This window comes from Chelmon rostratus, chromosome 19 (assembly GCF_017976325.1).
Source record: "Chelmon rostratus isolate fCheRos1 chromosome 19, fCheRos1.pri, whole genome shotgun sequence".
NCBI classification, from domain to species: domain Eukaryota; kingdom Metazoa; phylum Chordata; class Actinopteri; order Chaetodontiformes; family Chaetodontidae; genus Chelmon; species Chelmon rostratus.
This window is the reverse complement of record NC_055676.1, coordinates 13385542-13402675: the sequence shown is the minus strand read 5'-3', so window position 1 is coordinate 13402675 and position 17134 is coordinate 13385542. Positions and strand designations below refer to the sequence as shown.

Sequence of the window (17134 nt, the reverse complement as noted above, 5' to 3'; positions counted from 1 at the left end):
TGGCTGATTTTAAAGTGCTGCTGCCCGTTCACTTACTTACAAATCACTTACTGCCCTTGGGCCAAAATACATGCTGGATATGCCAGAAAAATAAACTTAACAGGCCCCAAAGATCTTTATAGGAAGCAATTAGCAAGTGCCTTGAGTCAGAACCACACTGGGTTCACCTGCTTCTTGACTGTCATCAATGTGCTGAAACTTTAGTCACTTTCAAATTTAAATTAAAACCTCTTCAATTCCTTTGATTGATTTTGTCACTGCATTTGTTTTATTGTTGCAACTTACTGCAGCAATTTAACAGTTTTAGACATTTTTTGTCTATTATTGTCTATTTGTACCAATTCATTTTTATTATTATTTTGATCTAATTATTTATTTTATTTCGTTGGATTTTATATTTCATTGCCTTATGTAAAGCCCTCTTTCTGCCTTAATACAAAATTCCTTTTAACATCTTTATTACTGGAATACAGTGACTCAGTTAAGCATTTTGCCATGAGATAATCCATATCATATTGTTACCATGATGACATAGTGATGAATTATAATACACTCAACGCACAAATAACAGTTAAATGAAAATCCAATCCAAAAATAATGAGTCAAACCATGTATAAATTTTCTACATTGCAAGTGTATCTTTCCCAAAGAACCCAATATCAAGGGAGTGGCTCTGCCTGTGTCCCTCAAAGTGTTTCTGCAGACCACTGCAAATCACATCAGGGAATTTTTCATTATTGTGTATCAAAAAGAAGCCCCACATTGGACTGAAAACCCCTTGCCCAACAATACCCTCTAGCTGAGCTGAAATCACTGTAAAGCACATGCCTCTCATGGCATAATTGCTTAATTAACAACTATCCCAGTTGGAGACCTCCTTGATGTGCCACCGGCAAGTCTATAACTGTCAGTGTAAGAGAATAATACATCTGCTTTCCTGATGCTGCATGTTCTGTCCTTTGCAAATGTGCCTTCAAAAACATGACAGCTGCATTAAAACAGTGTGAGAAATATAATCGGGGACACTATTTTAAAGTATCAGCCTGATGATGAACAACTCTAATCCCCGCTCTTCAACGTACAGCAATTCATGGGCCAACATGCAGCAACCAAAACAAAAAAAGACATGGGAGTTGTTGCCCTGATACAGGTCTGTAGGGTTGTCAGTCCTCACAGGCAGTGTGCAAATCATGTCTCCTGCGCTAGGAGTGACACACACTTGTCCCAAACATAGCTATACGCAGATTAACTATGTCTGGTGGTGCAGTTCATTAGGTAAACATCCTGAGGTGAAGGCTACCTGAGAGGCTAAACAAGGGGCAAAAAAGGCCCTGCACTCCACCAGCGTCTCCATCAAAGAGCTAAGACGCGCAACTGTCTGTAATACATTAGTGACTAGCGACATCTAGCGGTTACAAATGAGCAATGTGTGCTGCTCAAGTTTACACAGTACACGGAACAGTACCTACTGTGTAATTGTTTTACACTTTAGCGCTCAAGTTATGTATGAGAGGTTGCAGCCTGATGCTGTTAATTCGCGTTGTGCACAGCAGGCTTGAGGATAATGCGCAGTTTATTTTATTTTCTTTCCCGAATGACAGCTGTCTCGAGATGCTGCACTTACAGTGATAATGGGTCACACAATCATAAAAAGGTTGATAACATAGTGTAAATGTGTGTGTCAGCGTTACCTCGAAAACCAAAATAGCAATTTGGTATGACACGCGACCAGCTAGCTACGTCAGGGTAGGCTGCGCACATTTGCATCGGGCGCACGCAGGGTGGAAGTGAAGTGAACGGTACAGTAGTCTTAAAGCAAGCCAGACACAACAGTCAGTTACTAGCTTTTTGTAAACCCTACAGGGTTCACAAGAAATCTGACAAACGGCGCAGATTTGTGTCCAAAGTGAGCCTAGTCATTTTTGCGTGTCATGAAGTAGCTGTCAACTTGCAAATCTAGCGGGTTAGCTGCCTGGCTAGTGATAATGAACTGCCGTGCATTGTCGGGACAATCGGCTAGTGTTACTCCAGCTAATGCTCCTTTAAGTTAGCCATCTTGCTGTCACTGACATGACTCCGTGCGCTGACGACATGAGATGCCTGCATAACTTTTTGTCTGCCGGACATTTAATTGCTAATAAATTTTCAGTATGGATAGCGAACGCAGCAATTGCAGGCCCCAGGTTGGAGACAATAGCAAGCTAACTTAGCTAGCAAGCTGTCGTGTCTGCTAAGCTTGCTAAGAGCGGTCTTGCCTGGTGCGTGTCTGGAGCCGCACTGAAAACGTCGAGGTATGTTGTTTTACCAACCAAGCTCTGCCTCCGGTCACTTTGTTTTGGTGTTATTTTGCACGTGATCAGGAGGACGTGATATGGTTGTGCACTGTAGATCTTTATATGAGAAAGCAGGAAAAAACTTTGTTTACTTATTATTTTAACTACCGTTAGCTAGCTTGCTAATAGCTAACGTCAAGCTAGCTAGCCGTTGATCCAGGGAAAAAGAAAAGTTTGCAGAGATCAGGCAGGTAGATAAAGTAAGTTTAACTGCAAGCAACTTGGACACAATCGCACGAGATAAATATTCCAGTGTTAATAATAATTTATAATGTGAACACCTGCCATGACAAGAATTTAAATGCCAGCAAACTTATCTTAGTGAATCTGTTTATGTTAGTTATGAAGACATCGTCTCCCAGCTGCGATTTCTTTTGGACACTGAATGCTCAGTAAGCACTGCTTAATTGTCTTGGTCTAGTTTTCCCTTGCATCGAAACTATATTGGACTGTTGTTTGCAACATCAGAGTTCACCATAGGTAACACCTGTTACCCCACTCTAGGTGCCTGCACCATGGATCAGGAGGATATAACAGACCAAATCACAGCATCTTGTAGCCAACCTTTGTTCCACAACCAAGACCTGACTGTGACTGACCAAGACTCAGCACCCCAGCAGCCCAGGTCAGACATGATGTCTTCACAATCCAAATGGGTGAGCAGCAGCACTGAAGACACTGACCTGGTCGTAACTGAGGATGGGCTCAGTAATGGCACCTGTGAAGTTGAGACTATGGTAGCATTACACTGTCCTGGCGACCATGGCGATGTTACTGCTGAGGGTGACCACCTTGCACTTAGCAATGATGGCATGTCAGAGTTTTCAAACAGTGATCTCTCTCTGCCTGAAGTCTGCATTTCCACCAACAGTAATAGCTTTGAGGAGGATATGAACTATGAGGTCCAGCAAGCTTATAGGATATTCACCGGCTTTCTCTTAGACAAGCATAAAGGGATCACCAGCCCTTTCCTTCATCCCATTGGCCACCAGGAAGCCCAGCATGGCATTGGAGGTGTCCGCGGCTGGGGTCAGGCACAGTTGAGACAGTCAATGTGCTTGCGGAGGATGGAGGAGAAGTTTATCAATCAGGAGTATGAGACCATAACAGAGTTTGTTGCAGACTTCAGGCTGATGTTGGAGACCTGTTATCGCTACCATGGGGTGGACCACTGGATCTCCAAACAGGCTCAAAAGCTGGAAATCATGCTGGAGCAGAAGCTTACATTGCTATCCAGGTAAACATAATGTAATTACACTGTTGAACAAATTGCTTGGCTGGCAAAAGTGCAAAACCATTATACACCTGCAGTCACAGAGGGCCCAAAGAATATTTCTACATCATGTGATCATAAATTAATGTTGCTGGTCAACAAATAATTTTTTCTCTGTCAAGTTTATCTCACTTAAGAAGATTTTTTTTGTTTCAGACAGTATTCCTATGCAATGTTAACATAAAAGGTCTATAATATATGTATTATTAGTAGTAATGAGAGAATGGGAGGCTGTTCAGCAGTGCAATTTTGATCTCACATCATATTATTGGTCAGGTTTTTGGGTTTTTTTTGTTTTTTTCCCCTTCGTCTGTCAAACTAGGACATTGCGGGAGAGGACGACCCTGGCAGTGACTTCTAAAGGACGCTTTGGTGCAGAGGAGGAACGTGGTTCAGGGGGCACCTCAACGAGGAGGAGACTGGCACCCCGTAGCCTGGCTACCATCACTGTTGGTGGGCATGAGTCTATCATGGTCCAGACCCTAAGGCTGGAAGAGCAACAGAGGGCCAAGGACGAGAAGAGGTGGGTGAATATTTGAGAGAAGAGATTAAAAGTAGCTGTCCAAAGGTGTTTTTTGAGAAATTTGTTAAAATTTGTTGCAAAAGTAAACCCACCAATAATCTACATATTTGCTCTGACTTTTCAGGCAGCGTGAGCTTGAGAAGAAAGAGGCAGAGGAAATGTCAGCCAAAGAGGTCGTAGAGTGGGAGCAGACTTTGCTGTCACAAGCTTCCCCCCACACAGTGGACACACTTTGGGAACTCCCTGCTATAGGGCACTTCCTCTGCCTGACTCAGACTGCCCTTAACCTCCCAGAGGTTGTATTTTTTGAGCTGGAGCGTTGTTTGCTGATGCCCCGCTGCAGCCCCCTCCTGTCCAAAATTATGTCTTCCCTACTTTCCCCACCCCAGCGGAGGGCCACTCTGCACCGCCGGCCTGCTCTGCCTTACCGCCGCTGGGAGTCAGAGCTCAGGCAGCGGGTCCTGGGCTGGTATCGAGCTGTTGGTACCTCCCATGATCAGCCAGGTCGGGCTGAGCAGCTGGGACTCTGCCACCAGTTTTTTAGCACCCTTGGGGAGGTGAGTCCTTTGGAGGAGAAACCCTTTCACTTACTGCCCTTCTACCAGAGATTATGGCTTCTGAAGGGGCTTTGTGATCATGTGTATGAGACACAGAAAGATGTGCAGGATGCTCTGCTGTCCCAGTCCATCCATGAATGTAGGGAGTCTATTTTGGGCTATGACAGCAAAGAGAATGCCTATATACATTTCCCACATTTCTGTGGAGCAGACTTGAGAATCTACTGCCAGAGCCCTAGCACACCCCCAGCTTTCCCTTTCCCTGCTGTATGGGTCAAAAGGGTTGAATTAGAGCCAGGGACAGAGGGTGAAGAGTCGGATGGAATGAAGGATGAAGGGGTTAAAACTGACAGGGGATGTTATGGAGGCTCTGTGGACACGGGAGAGTCTGATGATTTTGGAAACGGGAGAACAGAAACACTTGGGGGGTTCAAAGGAGAAAATGGGGATGGAGAAGAAGATAAAAAAAGGTTTAAATCATGGTCACTGATGAAGGAAGAGGGGTCTGAATCAGGGTCCTCTGATGGAGACACCTGTGATGACTCTCAGTTGGACTTAAAAATACACACTAACTTCTTATCCCCTTCACATACTAGTCCCATTAGAGAAGGAGGTGTGGAAATGAATTTGAAGGAAGAGACTGTAGAGTTAGACCATCAATCCAATCGACTCACGTTAAAACAGGAACAGGGCTTCTCATTGGACTCAATACGCACCATTAAAGCAGAGACACAGGAGCCCTGTCTGAGTGTAGGGGAGCATAGCTACACAGGCAGGTCACCTGCTCGCTCAGTGAGTCAGGCCTCCCCAACTAAATCAGTGGTGCTCAAAGTGGAGGAAGGAAGTCTCAGTCAAGGACACCAAAGATCTTCCTGTTCGGAATGTTGTAAAAACAAAACTAGTAATATTAAGTCTGAGGAGGACGACTGCTACTGTGGCACTTCGGGGCTAGCAACACAGTTGTCTTCTGAGAGTGCTCCAAACTCAAGTGAAGAGAGGGTGAATGACAAAATCTGGACCAAAAAAAAAAAGCGGAAGAAAAAGCGAGGAAGGGAACAGCTGCCGAGGGTGAAAGGAGAGCACAAGCAGCTGCAGCACGTGGACAGGATGAGGCTGCCCCCAGCTGAGGCTGCCAAGTCCGCAGTGAGGAGAGTTGCCACAACGATCAAAAGAAAAGACAAGAAGAAGAAGCATAAAACAGGTGAGGAAAAAGTCAATGTTGATGTTAGTCCAGTGGTTTATTCTGGTATTGCATGAGGCTCATTAGTGAGTGCGCATTGATAGCCACAGTGCCATGTGAGATATTTTCTGGAATTCCTTTATTATAAAGTCAATTTTTTTCAATGATAACTTGTTGATCCAGTGACTATAAATGTTATCTTGCTGACAGGAAAAAAGCTTGAAACGTCAAAGAAAATTAAAGATGAATCTCCAGTTGAGCCATCATTTAAGGTACTAAAATATACACCCTTATTTCGTAAGGTGTGTATTTTAAATGCTGTATTAATTGAGTAATCATTTTTTAAAAATGATATTACAACCTTTTTTGTCTTTTTGCCTTTATAAAGTCTTTCTTACTCAATCTGTTACTTCTTGTCTGTAGTTGGTATGTACCAGTCTTGAGGACTTGCGAGAGCTGATCAGTAAGACAGAAGATGAGCTTGATGACTTGGAGAGCACCAAAAAAAGATTGGTAGGTTACAATCACACTTCTGTCAAGTATCGGAATGTTTGAAATAATCGGCCAATTGCTGCGCTTGCAAGGCTGATTCAACAAAAAATGTCTGGAGACACATCAGAGATGATGCACATTTTTTATTTGAAAATATTTTGTTGTGTCAAAGTGAATAATACATTCTTCTTAAATAAATGTTCATTGGGACCAAAAACAATGAAATGCTATTGGGTGCTAATGTGCACACTAATATTGTGTGTGTATTAATAATGATGTTATGTGCACTAGAACTTTCTTTTTCATTGATAAGTTTGTTTAGTTTTTTTTAAACAAAGTTTAGTGTTCTTTTAACATGTGGACGTTTATTTAGTTAAAGCAGTTTTTTTATTTTAAATAAGTGCATTGTAGACAGGTGCAGATCTACTTAAGCAAGTAAGGACAATGCAGACAATAACGTTAGTGTTCAATAAATGTTCATTGAAGTTCAGCAATTGTGTCGCATTTGTTATTTTTGTTGAATTGTTGAAATTGTATTGTGTCAAGAGGACTTACTCACATGTTCGAGTCTTCTGAAATTAGTGAAAAAGACAATGTGTTCACACATTTTCTCGTATGTTAATGTTGGTGACCTGACTATGGTTTCCTTTGCATGTTTGAACTGACAGGGTCGGTGGTATTATCGCAGAGAGGCAGTAAAAGACCTCCACAGCACTCTGATCAGACTACTGAATGAGCTTTCGCCCTGGGAACCCAAACTTGCTAAGGCCTTTCAAAGGAACAGGTACAACTCATTTGACATTTAAATGATAATTACATCTTTGTATAATATCATCATTGCTGAACTAAACTCTCTGATGCTCTCTAATTATTTTTTCTTCTACACCAGGCTTCGTTTGAAGAAGGAATTTGATGATTTCAAGAAGCACCCAGAGTACAGTAACTTTGTGCGCGAGGAGTGCATTTCATCATCGTCATCATCAGATGATGATGAAGAAAGGGGTTTTGGGAAGGAGGTGTGTTCGCTCTCAGATCATTATAGGAGATCAGAAGAAGAAGATCTGGACCATATGGTTCCCAGAGGTCTTTGGAGTGGAGGTGAAGTACTTAAGCTAAAATTTTGGTTTCTATAATGTAATGATAGAGATTGAAATTATGTTTTCCTGGTCCTAATGGCTGCAGTGCAGTTAAATTACAGTTTTGATCTTATTCAACTGTCCTAGCAAAATTTAAATGAATGTCACTACCTGACTGTTAAACCTCCTATAGATGGCTAATTGGTCAGTGCATGCCTAATTGACATCTCTGTTGTGTTCTCAGCAAACACCAGGGAGTTTGTGGATGAGTCTGCTGAAGAAAGAACAGTGACCTACATACCTCCAAACCACCTAAAACACCCTCTGGCCAGCACGGAGAAAGGCGTTAATCTGCTCCCAAGAGTTCAGACTAGTAGCAGTAACATTACTTCTACTGCTAACTCTGAACTGATCCCATCAAATCAATCCAGGGATTCAAACTCAGCATGGGCAGCAAAGGTGCCAGTCCAGGCTTCACTGTCACCCAGACCACCCATTCTCCACCCCACTACTGGACTACCTAAGGGCTACACGCCCATCCCCACCCTGCTGGCTAAGAGTGTGGGGAACAAAGTGACCTTAATGAAACGGCCTGCTGATTACCCAGGGGTCAACAACATAGATAGACAGAGGAGAGCTTTGGTCTCCCTGCCTACCTCTGCAGTGACTACCACAAAACTTTCAAAAGCACAAAGTTCTCCATCCATTTCCCAACAGAACTCACAGCAAATGCAGGCACAAGGACTACAACAGACAGAAGTACTAAGGCAGCCAGCAATGGCCACAGTGATGGCAGCTCTTCCTAAATCACCGCAGGCCAAACCAGCACAGACTGTACCAAAAAATCCTGTGCAAGTGGTGTACAAGGTACCTGAGAGGCTGGGTCACCTTGTAAGAACAGACAGCAGCAGCTCGGTCAAGATCTCTGTTCATCCTGTTGTGGACCAGAACACTGGGGAGAAGATCATGCAGCAAGTGGTGATTCTGCCTTCTAACCTCCTCATTCACAAAACTGAAGAAAAGGCATCTTCTTTACATCAACAGCAGTCAAAGGGTATTCAGGTCCCAGTTTCTAAAGTGGCCAGCCCCATATGTATGTCCACCAATGTGCCTGGGTTCACCATTCCTGAAAACAGAATCCCTGTTCAGCAAGTGGCTCCCCTAAAAGATGCCAGGACAGTGAGTACCCCTTCTCCTTCAGTTTTCCCTTGTCTGCAACAGGGGGCCATGAACACAGCAGGGTTCAACAGGGCACAAGTCTGCAGTCCCCAAGCTAGCACAACACAAGGTGTCATGCCAAATTCTTCACCCATCACAGCTCCTTCTAGTGCAATTTCTACTGAGCCTATTAAATCTGCAGATCCTAAGCAGGAGCTCAAGACTGTATGTATCCGTGACTCACAGTCCATCCTGGTAACCACTAGGGGAGGCAACACAGGCATCGTCAAAGTCCAGACAGCCTCAGACCAGAATGCGCTTGGTTCTTTGCCCACTAGTTCAGTCATCACCATCTCACCTCAGTTTAAAGCCTTCCTCGTATCCAAGACATCACCAACTCTTTCTCCATGTGCTCCCTCTCAGACTTCCCCTTGCACCACACCGGCAGTAACAAGTATCTCAGTGGCACAACCTCAGAAGCAGGTTCCGTCAGTATTAAAGTCCCCTTCCTCTGTCACAACTCCCATGCTAGCTGCAGTCACTGGTAGCATTCCTGTTACAGGCTCTGGAAACCAGACTGCAAACACTGTTGCTTTTGGTCAAAGCTCCAACACCTCACCTGGTTCTACGGTTACAACAAAGGTTGGCCAGCTATCACAGACAGCTGCTGCTGGTTCTCATTTTCAGGCTTCAGTAGTAAAAAACACTGTTGTTGTCCCATCACTGAGTAGTTCTGGTGTTCCCCAAGTTCTCACACCAGCAGAGTTCATCAGCAAGACTGGTGTGAAACGGGCCAGTACAGATGAGAGATCCCAAGTTACTAAATTCATTCTGGTTACTCCCTCTTCTTCCTCTCCCTCAAACGTAGCCTTACCAAAAGGTACACCCTCTTCCACAAAATCACTTCCTAGTTCAAGAGTTGTGTTCATCAGCCAACCCTCAGCGACATCATCCACCACCTCCATGGGCAGCATTCCAAAGCAGGCGATAGCAACAGGGGCTAGTGAACAGCTGCTGACTACTTCATTATCAAGTCAGACTCTAAAGATGGGATTAAGCCCAGGCCAACCTGGAGGCGGTGTCACCTCAGAAGCATTGTCCAAGGTCAAGAACATCACTTTGCCCTCAGGTGGGTTTGTTTGATGTGAAGTTTTACTAGTATTCTCGTCATGTCTGCTGTGTCTTGTATTCTTCTTCCTGCTCCTTTTCCGACATGTTGAACTACTATTGTTGGTTACATGTTCGAAAAAAGCCTTCATTTAATTCATTTGTAACTATGGGAAATTATACTTTTTTACATGTACATGTTATAATGTGGTTGATGGAATATGAAGCTTTGATTTTTAGATTCTGCATTATTTAGTAGTTTAAATATTGTGTTAAAGTACCTAAATACAGCCCCATTATCCATGTTGAGATATTGAATACAATATTTTTCTTTCTGTTACTCAAGGAGTTCACATCCAGTTGTCAGGGAAGACAACAACCATTGGACAGACCATTGGTGCTCTGTCACGTTCTCCTTCCAAGAGCACGCCTGTGTCTGTCTCGGATCCAGGCCGTCCAACAGCTGCCACACCTGGACTTGTCCCGGTTACAAGTTCAAATACCATCACAAGTTGTTCTTCCCAGCTTTCCTCTCATGGTTCTCTGACCACCAGCCCCCAGCTCCAGGGTATTACTTCCTTCACAATGATCTCCCAGCCAGGCTCCTCAACATCCACATCTACTGCTGCCACTCTGTCTGCAGGAAACATGATCAAGAAGGACCTTGGTATTCCCCCAAATATATTGTCCAGCAACTCTCCTGCTCAGGTCACCACTACCTTGCAGAGTAGCCCAGCCCAAACCTCCACACCCACTCTTGTCCGTCAGCCTTCAAATATCCAAAGTGGCATTGGTGAGGAAACCACTTCCCACTTATCCCTCTCTCAGCTTGCTGTCAGTAAAACCCAAACACCCATCTCCTCTGCAACAACCACCAATACCCAATTCACCACCTCTGCTACTGGCACAATCCAGCAGAGGATAGTCATCAACACCTCTACAGCCCTTGCTGCTGGCACACAGATCCTCCTTAACAATGCACGTTTTGTAGTCCCTCCCCAGGGTTTGGGTCCAGGCAGCCATGTCCTTATCATCTCTAGCCCTGCACCACAACAAGTGCCTACTGCCAGTGTTACTAGCGCTGGAGCATCAGTACCTCCCCAAGGGGCAAGCCATGTCACTGTAGCCCCTCGAGCACCAGTTTTACCCCAATCTCCAGCAAGGCTGCCTGGTGTGCCAGCTGTAAGTTGCCCTTTTGTAGCATGCACACCTGCTGTTGGTCCATCATTGCTAACAACCACTCCCAATGCCACGCCAGTCCGACTAACTGGAACACCTGGCCTGGGCTCAACTTTGTTACCTATTAAAACAAATGTAGTGTCTGCTCTGCCTAGGTTCCCAGCTGTGCAGGCTGGTAATTTTGCATCACCCCCTGTAGGTACACCTACTCTGCTGTCATCGCCGCCAAGGTTAGGCAGCGTACCAGCCTTAGTTTCCCCAGTGGTAACCAGTGCCCCTGCTCTCGGCTCAGCACTGGCGACAATCAGGTTAGCTGCTGGTACACCCACACGAGCTGAATGTTCGTCCACCATTTCACCTGCAGTAGCACCCCCCTTGTCCAGATTGTCAGCACCTCTATCATCTTTGTCTGTTTTACCCAGGCCATCAGTTCCCACAAACCTCTCCTCAGTTGCAGCTCCTGTGGTAGTAGGCACACCAGCTTTGCATTCTTCTCTTCCTGTCCAGCAGGTGGTTTCAGTTACAACCCCAGGCCAAGTCATACAACCCCAGCAGACAGCAGCTGGAATTGCAGAACCCTCCACTGCTCTATCACAGGCTTTAGTGCACATGGGACTAGACAACTCATCAGTCAAAAAAACAGTGCCTGCAGTCATGCAACCAGTGCTTGCTGGCACGCGGACACAAGTATTGCCAACAGTGGCTGTCCCACCAATTGTAAGTGGGGTGTCTAGGATGCAGACGCTGCCCATTGCTACGGTTACACCAATCGGAAGCACTGTCAACACCTTTGAAACAGCACCTTCGGTGACCGCACATTCATCCAGCAGCACTGTAATAATCACTCCAACCCAACCAATCACATCACTGAAGACAAACAACACCATCCACCCACCTGTCATTCTGACCAATCAAGCAGTTGGAAGTCACTCTCTGCAGAACTCATCCTTAGGAATACATACCAGTGTAGCATCCAAACTACTCATTAGTCCTGATGGCGCTGTTTTGAACACAGTTCAGTGCCAGGTCAATCCAGCGGAGCTGACTGCCTGTCCCAAACCACTGGATGCACTGATGGTTTCCCCCAGCAGTTCCACTGGAGCACTACACACACATGATTCCTCTTTACAGCCTTCACAGGCAGTCAGAAAGTGCACCAATTAGCTGAGACTGTACCAGCTCTGTGAGGACTCGGACACCACTTTTGAGCTGCTTATTTTTGGCAGGGGTAATCCATTGCTTCTAGTAATCCTTGGGTTAGTTAAAGACCTGCTTTCCAGTATGTATTTTGTATTTTAACTTACATTTGGGATACAGTAAGTTATACCCTCTGGTTAGATCATCTTATAGGTCAACTGTATGTTCAGACATACTGGAAATGTATACTGTGATGGGTTTCTCAAGTGAGGTTGCCCTTAGATGAATGTTATAGACTCTTGACTTTCCGGTTTGATTTTTTTACTTCATGGCCAGTAATGACAACTGTTATAACAAATCACTAGGAACAGGAGAGTACATAAAATGATTTTCGACTCAAGCTTTTGTAATACTTTCAATGCCATTAGATACTGCTTCAAGAAGTAATAATTGGGATGGTATTCATTGGCATAACTTGCTCTACTTCATCTGTTTCAGTCATCAGTTTGAACAATACAGCTGTCTTTATCCAGATTTTGTCACATTGTCCTTTCTTCAAGTAGTAACTTTGGAAATTACATTTTACTTTTTAGAAATATAAATAAACTAATAGATCAATTTGTACTACATGTTTGAGCCCATATGAAATGTTTTGAAGTCACATTTATTTATTTTTACCATATAGATTTTTCAAAAATATTTACTAGGTACATTTTCATTGAACAAATGTGGACGTTATTGCATGGAAATAAACAATGCGACTGTCCCCAGCAAGTGTTTGAGCTGCTTCCTTATATATAAGACTCTTGTGAAATTGTTTTTTATTGTTTATTGAAACAACCTACAGTATATACATTGTGTTCATTCATGTAAATGATTTTACAAAGTGAATGTTACAGTACTTTTACCTATTGGTATATTTAGCTACGAAGAACCGTATTGGCGGTGACATCAGATTATATTGCATGAGACAACAAATGAAGTTAAGAGTTTGTTCTACAATATTTTTCTTTCTTCTTCACACATCTGTCCATCTTCTACAAATGTCCTTCAGGGGGAATAGGGAGGAGGCAGCGGCCCTGAGGAAATCTTTTCGTAGGCTGGAGGAGCATTAGGAATCTGGAGAAAAGTGGAACAAATAAATCCAAATGAAATGGCTGAAAATCTTGAGAAAAATTCCCACACAATAGGGTCATTTTTTTCATGTAACCTCTGTTACATTTGTACTGTACAGAATATTCAAATATATTTTACACACAATGAATTCAGCATCATATTGGGAAACTTCAGGCACTCTTTGGGCTTAAACAGTCTTTATACTGATGGACTCAACAGTCGGTCCAGTATGGTTAAAATACTCTATTCTGTTTTACAAATCATGGTGACTGCTGCAGCAGAAAAAGACTGTTTTGTTAAAGGACACATGAGAGGGTGCTGAGTTGAAATTTTCCCACACGTGGATACACATACCTCCCTTTGAAATGAAACATTTTTAATACCTACCACTAGTCTGGTGACAAAATAATCTCTCTTCCAGGCATCCATTGCATCAGCTTCACGTGTTTAACACTGGGCAGAGCCCTGAGGCTTTGCACTAAACAAGTACCCTCTGTCATGGACTTGAAGTTAGACAAAGTCTTATTAAGTATACCCACTAATTAACTGTTGATGAAAGGTGTATTAAAAATTATAGATATAGTTTAAATAGACAAAAAAGGATTTTACTTTCTAATCGTCCACCTGTTGAATTTGTGGTCGTTAATTCTGACATTAAAAATACTCTACTTTGGGACAGGGAGATACAATGGAAGGCTCGTAAAGTTTGCCTGTCCCTCACCGCAGGTCGGAAGCTCCCAAAATCAGTTAGAGCCATCTTGTTATCTGCCGAAGGTCCTGCCTCTGAGTACTGGCCTCCTGTGTATCCTGGTGACCCTGATCTAGGGCTCTGCAGAGGAGAGAAAGAGGTTTGAGGAATTGTTATTAAGTTGATCAATTGTGAGAAAGAAGATAAAAGCAGAGTGAAAAGAGACCAGAAAAGACAAGACAATCATTGTCATTTTTTACATGCACATGCCACATAGAATATGAATACGTCATTAAAGGAAGTATGGTGGTCTCACCCTGATTATTTTGTACCCACTCCTCTTCTTGAAGTACCAGCAGCCCAGGATGAGGAGAGCTGCCAGAATGACCACCAGTAGAACTATGCCCACAGCTCTGCGGTGCACAACGCAGTTCATGGAGAAATGTTAATTCATGGCGAAATCTATTACTTTGGCATATCAGTTTTATAGTATTCACCACAATATAGATATATAGCCTACTATAGAGGATTGTGTCAGAATACAAAAAGCTCTACGGTAGAACCAAGGCCTTGATCCCTGATTTCACATACTCTTCAGCTCTGACATATCCTCGTCTGCTGCTGGCAAAATAAATGTTGAAGTCTCCACGAGGCATCCCGTCTGTACGATTACACAGCACCCAACTGAAAGCCAACAGAAATTCACTTTAGACACTGAGCAAGTACAGTGTAATAGCATGGCCCCTTTTCAACATGTAGGCTTAGCAAAGGTTAAGAATGGCCTGTATAATGGTTAAGACTACACAATCATGTCAGGTGTCAAACCAGTCTGCTGTGTTGACCATTAAATATGTCTTTGTCATAACAACACTCAATATTATTCCCACACCAGGACGCATGTACATGGTATACACAGTGTGTCAGTCTTGACACACAACCACCATGAAATACCAATAAATTGATTAGTTGTATTTTAGAATCTAATCTTCTCTGGGAATGGTGGGAATATGCAGCTTTCCCACGTTCCCAACGTCCCATTCGTCCTGTTTATTAAAATAAAATTAGATTGTCTACTTCATGGATCGCTGCCGTGGCTGCTCAGAGCCTGACGCTCACTTGCTATTGGCTGATGCGCTCTCGCCCAGTGCTGAAGAGTAATCGCATAATCGGGTGAACAGTGCTTGAAAAATCTGTAGTTATGATAACGAATAGCGAAAATGCATAAGCGCATTTTAGGGTTTTGTTAGGTTGCACAAAAGGTGGAACACCTGGGCAATTAAAGTACAAATGTTACCAATCAACAGGTGGCGAAACAGGCAGAAAACCAGTCGGAATATAACACTATCGCTTATACTAAGCAGGTCTGCTCTTCTTGATGACACGTTGTGTTAATGATGAGTCATCCTGATAGGTAAGAGCATCACCTGTTGCAGCAGGCTGATTTAAAGTATCAACCGACGCAGGCAGCCAAGTCCAAATGCTAAACAGGAAAAGGTTTGTTTGGAATTCCTCCGACAGTCATTTCAATTCGTTACAAGTACTCATTACACAAAACACAATATTCTAGAGGTTACAGTACGCCTATAATAGGGCTACCTCTGCTAGAAGTAATAAATTAGACAAATAAACCACAATCTTACCAAACTGGATAATTAGATTGTAGAGAACAGTTCCTTCGCCTTCTAAGAAAGACTGGGTCCCTGGAGCTCTGTGTTATTTCACTCCTCAAATATCTTGCCTCTGTGTGCCGGAGAGCAGAGAGGGGCCGAAAACCCTCATGACCGTCACGGGTTAGAGGCTCATGGTTAAACCCATTGAAGCAGAGTAATTACCGTGAAACCCCGCAGTCCTGAACGCAACACTATTATCCACTCGTGAAACTAAAGGCGTCAGCTGCTGGCCTTTCATATGAAAGTGTGTGTGTGTGTGTGTGTGTGTGTGTGTGTGTGTGTGTATTATTGTTATTCACAAATATTCTCCAAGAACTACAGTAATTGTACAGGCCTGGTAACACCTTCAACCCAGTTCATAATGAAATTAGGGGAAACATATAAAGTTAACCCCAAAATCAATACCATTGCAAGCTACAAGTACCTTGTAAATATTATGGTTGTATCATAAAATACAGACAAATACGCCAACGTATGTAAGTACCTTAAGTACTGCACAGTTTGAGAACCTATACAAACATTTGAGTTATTCTATTCTGAAAGACTGAAAAGTCCAGAATTATGGATTGTGGGATTTGGAAAAACATATTTTTAGCCCAGATATCTAAGGGATATTCTATTGTCCTTTTTCTATAAACAAAGAGCAAAAGACTTTCAAAACAAGAGTTCTGAAACACTCATCATTAAGTCACTTTGTTTTACATGTATATGTACTCTCAGTGGGAAGGACTGATGAAGCTTGTCATATTTAGAATATTTTGCTTTGAGGCAAAGATAAGACAAATGTTAAAAAAATAATTCTTATCATGATCCTGATGACATATAGTGTCAATAACCTACACAGCATATCTATATGGAGCAGTCTGGTAGAATTTAATAGTGAAGTCAACCTTGGTATGGAGTAAAAAGGCAAATGTCTAAATGTGTTTTTAACATGTGATTGGCACAGAGAAATGAAGTTTGACACCTCATTTCAGTGCAGAAGAGGATATCCAGATGACTTTTATTTTCTCAATAGACAGGCTGCAGCATAGAGGATGTCCTGAAGGCATTTTTTTTTTTTGTATCAGATGAGATTCACAGGGGCCCATTGTGCATTTGCTCCTGAATAACAAAGTCCATCCCCTGATTCATGTTGAGCTTCATGTGTTTTCCAAAGACATCACCCCACAGATATCTGATGATAAAGTCTTCATCCAGACTAAATGTTTCGTAGTATATTACAGCATATAATATAACAGTGTAGTTTCTTACAGCAGCTCATTCTCAATTATAAGATAGTGTTATTGATTTTGTTTGTTGTCATAATTCAAGCCATTGCCTCGGGCCTGAACTGAACTGAACCTGAAAATCTAAATGGAAATGTCACAGTCTAAAAAAGGTAAGCTGAACATGGTCGCACCCAGACGGGCAGACAGGAAAGCTGGTAAGAATAGACAGCAAAAAGTTTGCTTCGGTCTACAAAAACATTTAAGTTTTCTCCACAAGAGGGAGACAAAAAGCTGTTCATGAAACTGTGTCAGTCATGATTTAGCTCAAGCTCAGTGTCTTATCTCGGTAGACCTTCATGTTGACCTATTAGATGTTATGAATAACTGAATGTTTTGCATTTGCCTTCCACACTTATACATTCCGGAATAGTTTG

General features: G+C 42.9%; 2 protein-coding genes across 2 annotated transcripts; one reads left to right on the top strand and one right to left on the bottom strand.

The window, feature by feature from the left end:
* Positions 1-1880: 1880 nt before the first annotated feature.
* Positions 1881-12778, top strand: LOC121623393 (uncharacterized protein KIAA2026). Its single transcript, XM_041960665.1, has 10 exons — positions 1881-2291; positions 2838-3570; positions 3929-4129; positions 4254-5887; positions 6077-6138; positions 6290-6379; positions 7027-7142; positions 7248-7456; positions 7679-9721; positions 10046-12778. Exons 2-10 carry the CDS (start codon positions 2849-2851, stop codon positions 12040-12042), a joined length of 7074 nt encoding a protein of 2357 aa, XP_041816599.1. The 5' UTR covers positions 1881-2291; positions 2838-2848; the 3' UTR covers positions 12043-12778.
* A 195-nt stretch (positions 12779-12973) lies between these two features.
* mlana (melan-A) lies at positions 12974-15727 on the bottom strand. Its single transcript, XM_041960694.1, has 6 exons — positions 15652-15727; positions 15460-15559; positions 14411-14503; positions 14136-14232; positions 13853-13960; positions 12974-13134 (listed from the first exon to the last, which is right to left on the bottom strand). The coding sequence occupies exons 1-6, from the start codon at positions 15725-15727 to the stop codon at positions 13066-13068; spliced, it is 543 nt and encodes a 180-aa protein (XP_041816628.1). The 3' UTR covers positions 12974-13065.
* Positions 15728-17134: the final 1407 nt, after the last annotated feature.